The sequence below is a fragment of the Eschscholzia californica genome, unplaced genomic scaffold (assembly GCF_041429995.1).
Source record: "Eschscholzia californica isolate CP2 unplaced genomic scaffold, dmEscCali1.0.p SCAF_1, whole genome shotgun sequence".
Lineage (NCBI taxonomy): Eukaryota > Viridiplantae > Streptophyta > Magnoliopsida > Ranunculales > Papaveraceae > Eschscholzia > Eschscholzia californica.
Window position 1 is genome coordinate 85,654,824 of NW_028238198.1, and position 7,160 is coordinate 85,661,983.

The following is a 7,160-nucleotide window of genomic DNA, read 5'->3' on the forward strand; positions in this document are numbered from 1 at the left end:
AGATTTGGTGTCTCTAACCCTAACTTCAAAAACTACCAAGGATTGAAGAATGTTTGGATTTTTCATAGATTTGAGCATTTCTAACTGCCCCAACCTTTTACTGTTGGCGCCCCTTTATGGTAAAAAGATGGTGTCGACAGTATTACTTTTAGGTGCCTTTAGAAGTTCCTATCATATTTTCTTTTGCCATATCGAGCACCAAAATTTGTATTTTTGTAAGAAAATTTTGCTTTTCTTTCCTATCAGAAAAAAAGTATCAATTCAGAAATTAATTATCTTAATATCACATGATAAATTTATATTTTGCCTTTATTTTTTAGGTCAATTTAACATAGACTTGTGAGTCTAAAGCCGCAATCAAAATACTAGAAAGTCATCATTGGTTACTAGAATTTGTTGATTTATTCGTTTTATTAATAAACAACATACAAACTGCGACCCAAAGTAAAAAACTGCAAGGTCTAAAAACCTTCGTGAACAAAATTTAGTTGAAAAAACGGTGAAATAACTGTGCAATCTACAAATGTCATAGTAAAATTCAGAAATTAATATCTTATTATCACATAATAAATTTATATTTATATTTTACTTTTACTTTTAGTTTAGGCGTCGTTTGGCAACTAAAAGTAGGAGTACTTTTGCTTTTAGTAGAAGTTCTTTTATTTAAAAAAAAAAGTAAAAGAACATTATTGGTGAGTCCAAATGACCTAAGATGAGTTTAATTATATTTTATATTTTACTTTTATTTTAGTGTTGCCAAACGACATCTTAATTCTACTTTTACTTCTTAAGTCAATCTAACCTAGACTTAGTGAGTCCAAATCAGCAATCAAAAATACCACCAGGACATTATTTTTATTTATTTATTTATTTTGAGCAGAAATATCCAGTAATAGATAAGGAGTCAGGGGCGGAACCAGGATTTTTAGGTAGCCTGGGCAAGCCTAAATATGATGTATTAAAGAAAAAAAATTTAAAAGTTATTTTAGGGTCAATTGTAGAAGATGGTAAAATTTGGAGGTCTTTTTTGTAACTTATTCATATTGCAAGGGCAAAACGAGAATTAGTCTCACGAAGTCTTAAAAACGCCCCCAAAAAACTGTAAAGACACCTCTTCCCTATACAAACTTTGACTTAATGGAGGCGCCTTTCTTAAGTATTGTGAGCGTCTTTAACCTTTACCAAAGAGGAGCCAAAAAAACAAATTTTTTTGTAGATTATGTGAGTCAAACAAACGACCTCTGGGGCGCAAGTTAGAGTCTTACCCACTGAGCTACTTGCCCAACTCTGTCTATAACATTAATAGAAAACTATAAATACCAGCCTAGGCTGGTCTTCACATAGGTCCGCCCCTCTAAGGAGTTATAATATAGAGTTTCTAGTTCTTCTCTTAACTCAACAAGAAAAAACAGTAGAAGGATTAAAAAGTAATTAAAGTTAACCAGAATGGTACTGAAACCGCGAGGTGCGATTCGTAACAAACAACGCACAAATCGCGACTCAAAGCAACCCCATAAAAGTTGGAAGATCTAAAAAAAAAAAACAATAGGTGGACAAATTTTAGTCGAGAAATCACATTTGATTGTGTAATCTACAAATGTCATAGTAAAATTTTGAAATTAATTATCTTAATTTCATATAATAAATTTATATTTTATTTTTTAGGTCAATTTAACCTAGACTTGTGAGTCTAAAGCCGCAATCAAAATACGAGGAGGGCATTATGCCATTATTGGTTAGTACTAGATTTTGTGACTTGAACAAACCTTTTTTTTTAAAAAAAAAAAAAAACCTAAAAAATCGCCACTTAGAAGAAGAGGTGAACAAATTTTTTGTGACTTGAACCACGTGGCATATTATGATTGGTTAAATCTAATACAAACGAATCTCTTTGGTTTTCATGCAAAATAGAAACAGAGAGTTCCTAAATTTCATGACTTTCTCTCTCTAAAAGATAGTGATAGAAAAGATTTTCTGTTAAAAAAAACTTCCCAAAACCTCTTCAAACCTTTTACTTGACTGATTCTAAAATCTTTTTTTATATCTATCCAAAATCTCAATCTTCCCTTTTTTAAAAACCCTAAACCCCTTTCCTTCTATTTTTGAAAACTCATTAAAAACCCTTCCTAATTCCTTCCTTCTCTTTGTTTCAGTCGAAAAAAAAAAGACAAAGCTTTCTCTGTTTTCACCTCCACCCCATTAACAATGGTGAATCGTTCTCCTTTTCCATCAATGGTGGATTCTTCTCTTGATCCACCACTGAACAGAGAAGATGATCAAGAAGATACAATTGATTATCTGCTGGGTAATCATCAATTTGATTATGGGTTCTTTCCTTCTCATCAAACCCTAACCAATAATCATAGTCTTCCTGAAGATGCTTTTAGTCGACTGAGTCTTTCTTCCGCAACTCAATCTCCTTATCGTTCTTTTTACCCAAATCAACAAAATCAAGTTTTTCCCTCTGCTCCTCAATTACCTGTTGCTAATGATTTTTTTGATCTTGGAAATCCATCAACAATGGCGGTTAATCAAGAATTTAATCCCCAACTTTTGGCTGAATTGAGATACCTAAGGTATCAACAAGCTCTTGCAGCTAGAATGGCGGCATCATCAACAATGGGTAATTTGAATTTTCCATCTGTAAGTCCAAATCCTCTAGGGTTTGTGGACTCACCCTTTTCTCGATTATACCGTCAATCGTGGCTTTCTGATGAATCTATTCCTCTACCCATTACTGGTCAATGTCCATTGTTTAATCCACAATGCTATTACCATCTGAACAGACAATGCTTACCTAGGCCAATAGAAGATACCACTAATCATCTATTTCGACCTGAGAATCGATTCAGAAGGAGATCACTTGATTTGAGTTCTTTTAAACCCCCAACTTTTGATCGAAATCTTCATCGTTTCACTTCAAACACATTGTTGCAGATGAGAGGTCAATTTTATGCCCTAGCAAAAGATCAACATGGGTGTAAAATATTACAGAATAAACTTAAAGAAGGAACAGAGGAAGAAATCAATATGATTTTCTTGGAATTGAAAGTTCATATAACTAAACTAATGGCAGATCAATTTGGGAATTATCTTGTTCAAGAACTTTTAGCTGTTTGTGATGAAGAAAAGATTACTGAAATTCTTCACTTTGTTACCAGAGATCAATATGAACTTATTGATATTTGTTGTGATACTCATGGGTAAGTATGATTTTCACTCTTTTGTTTGAAAATTTGAAATCTTGATTAGGTTTAATTTTAGGGTTTATAAATTCTAATGGTTGTTTGTTTATGTTATTTTGTTGCAGAACAAGATGTGTTCAGAAAATGTTGACTTATTTGAAGACACCACAACAGATTAATCGATTCCTTTCGGCTTTGAGGGTTGGTGTTGTTTCATTAAGCAAAGATGCTAATGGACATCATGTCATTCAACATTGTATGAAGCATTTCTCAATGGAAGACAACAAGGTATAATTCTTAAAACTATGTATATATATGTCGATTTTCGAATTCTATCAGTTTTTTTTGCTTTTCATAAGGTTTAATTCTATTAGTTTATATATTCATATTATGATTGTGGGATATTCTATATCGAAAAGATGCGTTGTTTTCCGGGTTTCTACTATTTTATCTGATAATTCAATCTCTTTTTTCAGTATCTTTACAAAGAAATAACGGATCATTGCGTAGAGATTTCAGTAGAACAGAGTGGGTGTTGTGTACTGCAGAATTGTCTTTCGGCAGCAGAAGGAGAACTCAGAGACCGTCTTGTCAATGAAATAACGGATAATGCAATGGTTTTATCACAAGATAAGTTTGGGTATGTAACCCTATTATCCCATTTCAATTCACATATCAAATGCAATTCGAATTTCAAAAGCTTATTTTGTTATTGTTTTTTTTGTCGTTTTAGGAACTACGTCATTCAATTTTTGGTTCAGATGAAGATACCGAACGTAACAAAGGGTCTAATGAGACAAATCAAAGGGAATTTCGAGTCTCTTTCGGTGCAAAAGTTTAGCAGCAATGTGGTTCAGAAGTTCTTAATCGTAACGGAAGAAGAAGAATCGACAGAAGTTATAAGGGAACTTCTCAATTCGAATTTCCTGATGATTATTCAAGATCAATTTGGAAACTATGTTGCTCAATCTGTTCTAAATGTAGCAAAGGTCAGAGGAGTACCTTGCCGTTACTTCATGAGTTCAATTGTTTTTATTAGTTTTTACGAATTAGTTTGACAACTTTCTAACTTTTTTCTTTTATCTTGTTTATGAATTAACAGGGGTCTTTGTTCAATGCTGTAATTGGGATAATCGACTTGCATTTGCAGTCTCTAAGAAACCATCCTTATGGGAAAAGAGTCGTAGAGGAGATGAATAAGATAATCGGACACCGTCAGCAGCAACAACAACATTTTTTCCAACACCGAAGACGTATATAAACATGTACAACGATATGTTGTTGCTCTAGAATGGGGATACTGGGACATATATTAGTAGTTGTTTTTTTGTTTAGTTTGAGTGTTTTTAGGATTTTTGTTATTGTTGTTTTGAAGTTTTGAGTGGTTAGGTTTGAAAAAGACCCATGGATGAAATCCTCCATTGAAGATGGTAGTAGTTGACGTAGTCGTAGTAGTAGTAATTGTCGTTGTCGTTTTCGTTGTAGTAGTAGTACTACTAGTAGGTCGTGGAGAACAAGCGTACCGACGAGGGATTTTAGAAGATGAAGCTAAACTTTGTAAAAATTCCTCTTAAGTTTGCTTTTTTTTTTTTTTTTGTGTTGCTTGTTATAACATTAGTCTATTATAATATTAGTTTGTTTCCGGTACATTTTGTTCATGGGTTTCTATTGCTTCTTCCTCTGTCATTATTTTAGGATTTTTCACCGATTCGGTTGATTTTGTTTGTTCTCCTACTATTGAATGACTCTTGTTTATATACATTATACACGATAATTTAGGTGGTGGCTGTTTTTTCTAAGTCTGATCATTAATAGAGAAATATATAAGAGAGAAACAAAAGATGGGAGGAGAGATGAAGAAAGTATATGCAGTTTTTCTATTTCTAACTCTTCTCTTAAGTTATTCTTCCTATATTAGATCAACAGTGGGAGGAGGTACTACTAATTCAGGTACAAAAAGTGTTTTTGAGTAATGGGTTTGATGGTTTTTCTCTGTTAATTGATATTTAATTAACTCTTAATGATGATTTGGGTGTTGGTTAATTTTCTTGTGTGGAAAAATAAAAACAGGGTTTTGTGATAAAAAGTGTGGAGAGAGGTGTGCATTAGCAGGGGTGAAAGAAGGTGCTTGAAGTAACGGGGGATATTATTTCATCGAAAAGAAAGAAGTACTGTGGGATATGCTGTTTGGAATGTTCTTTCAAATGGATATTTTGATATATGGAAGAACTGCAATATTCACCGAACAGATAGAGACAAAGTTTTATGCATCAATATAAAGTTCAATACAATAAGTCTTGGCCAGCGCTTTGGGGAAAGCTAAATAGTTTCCGGGGTGTGAAATTTTAAAGGGAATGTGTAGAATTGTAGAAATTTTCCGGGGAAATAAATTTTAAGAGGAAATAAAAAAAACACTCCACCTCACTCTATCTCCACCTCGCCTCACTCTATCTCCACCTCACTCTTTCCGGCCGGCGACCATTGAGACAAAAAAAATAAAAAAATTTCGCGACACACACACAAACAAAAGATCTTCATTTCGTCTCTTCCTCGCCTTCAAGGAAAGTGGTGTGCATCAGAATGAGCAAGAGGATATGACTGTCATTAAAGATAGTTCTTCTTTCTTGCGAGAATAAGAGCTACTAGCACTCTTTCCGCGACTACGTGTTCTTTTCTTCATCTTGCACGGAGACAACATTGTACAACTTGTTCTTCATTAAGCTAAAACTGACCTATTTCGATTTCTACTAAATTATGTGAGGAATAGTTCTGTTGCATGCTCAACCAGAATATGGCAAGCCACTAACCAACATGTTTTCTGGCAGAAATTAAGAACCAATCCAGCTTCACTACAACGACTAGTTTCAATAGCAGAAAACCTGAACCAAATTGCTAGAAAACTTACCGAACTCCTCCAGAAAGCGCAGAGCTTTCTCTAGGAAGGATGGTCCACCATCAATATCTTCTAATGCAAGTAAAATTGGCCTTGTAACTACGATTGAGTTGGCACGGTGCTTGTCTATCCCTGAATGAAATAGACAAGACAATTGCATACAAAGCACATAACTATTTCAGTTACAGGGCGAGGTTATGGACAACTCATAGTAATACTCTGTACAGATACAAACATCGTTGAAAAGATCCATCAGTTGTATTATCTGCCTCATTCTGAAAAATCCCATTATGTCCCATGACAAGTGCAGCACTTGGTGCTTGTGCAAGAGCATGTTCCAGTGCTGTCTTCCACTCAAACAAATCCTCCGATGACTCCACCTTCAAAATCAAAAACAATAGAAACATAAGCGTTGGCTTAAGAACGATAACAATTTGGAAGAACGTGACAAGTATTTCATACATCAAAACATGATATTGGTTGACATGAATCAAGGGCACGCACCTTAAGAGTGAAAGCTCTCCTATCACGCCCGTCAGGAAACAACACAGTCAACAGCTTTTATCTTCCCTGACCACGACACTACGATAACCATTCCATATATCAGCCAGCAGCACAAGAAAATGCCAATAACATCGACACGCATTGAAATCAGGAAAGATTTATTGCAATTTGGAAAATTTCAAACGAAAATCAGAAATCAGCTGCTGACCAGTTATTACACATCCGGTTAAGACAAATCTGGCAAGTTCTTTTTTGGAGGGAAAGATTGTAGAAAACAGGTATTGCAAAATACAATACAAGAGAAACATAAACCCCAACTAGCACAGGATCCATGTGGGGAGATTTGCTGTTTGGACCCCCTTTCATATAATTGACTTGCTGTTTGGACTCCCTTTTTCCAGTGTTGCAATTTGGACTCCCTTTTTTGAAAAAGAAGTTAAATATAACTTTTTAAGAGAGAAAAGTACTATTTTACCCTCTACTTAACCTAACTCTTGATAACCCACAACTTAACTAAACACACGGGTTAACTTTCAGGTGCCATCACCATTAAAGGTCCTTTTTGAAGCATTAGAGAG

The 7,160-nt window shown here is 34.4% G+C and overlaps 1 protein-coding gene across 1 annotated transcript; it reads left to right on the forward strand.

Moving 5' to 3' along the window:
* The first annotated feature begins 1,900 nt into the window (after positions 1–1,900).
* Positions 1,901–4,832, forward strand: LOC147570469 (pumilio homolog 12-like). Its single transcript, XM_086657040.1, has 5 exons — positions 1,901–3,203; positions 3,311–3,473; positions 3,662–3,825; positions 3,919–4,174; positions 4,288–4,832. Exons 1-5 carry the CDS (start codon positions 2,206–2,208, stop codon positions 4,444–4,446), a joined length of 1,740 nt encoding a protein of 579 aa, XP_086513166.1. The 5' UTR covers positions 1,901–2,205; the 3' UTR covers positions 4,447–4,832.
* The last annotated feature ends 2,328 nt before the right edge of the window (positions 4,833–7,160 follow it).

Bases quoted from the DNA above. Each gene is read 5' to 3' on its own strand.
- LOC147570469 (XM_086657040.1), top strand. From the start codon at position 2,206: ATGGTGAATCGTTCTCCTTTTCCATCAATGGTGGATTCTTCTCTTGAT. The intron at 3,204-3,310 runs GTAAGTATGATT...ATTTTGTTGCAG, and splicing joins ATTTGTTGTGATACTCATGG to AACAAGATGTGTTCAGAAAA. The intron at 3,474-3,661 runs GTATAATTCTTA...CTCTTTTTTCAG, and splicing joins TCTCAATGGAAGACAACAAG to TATCTTTACAAAGAAATAAC.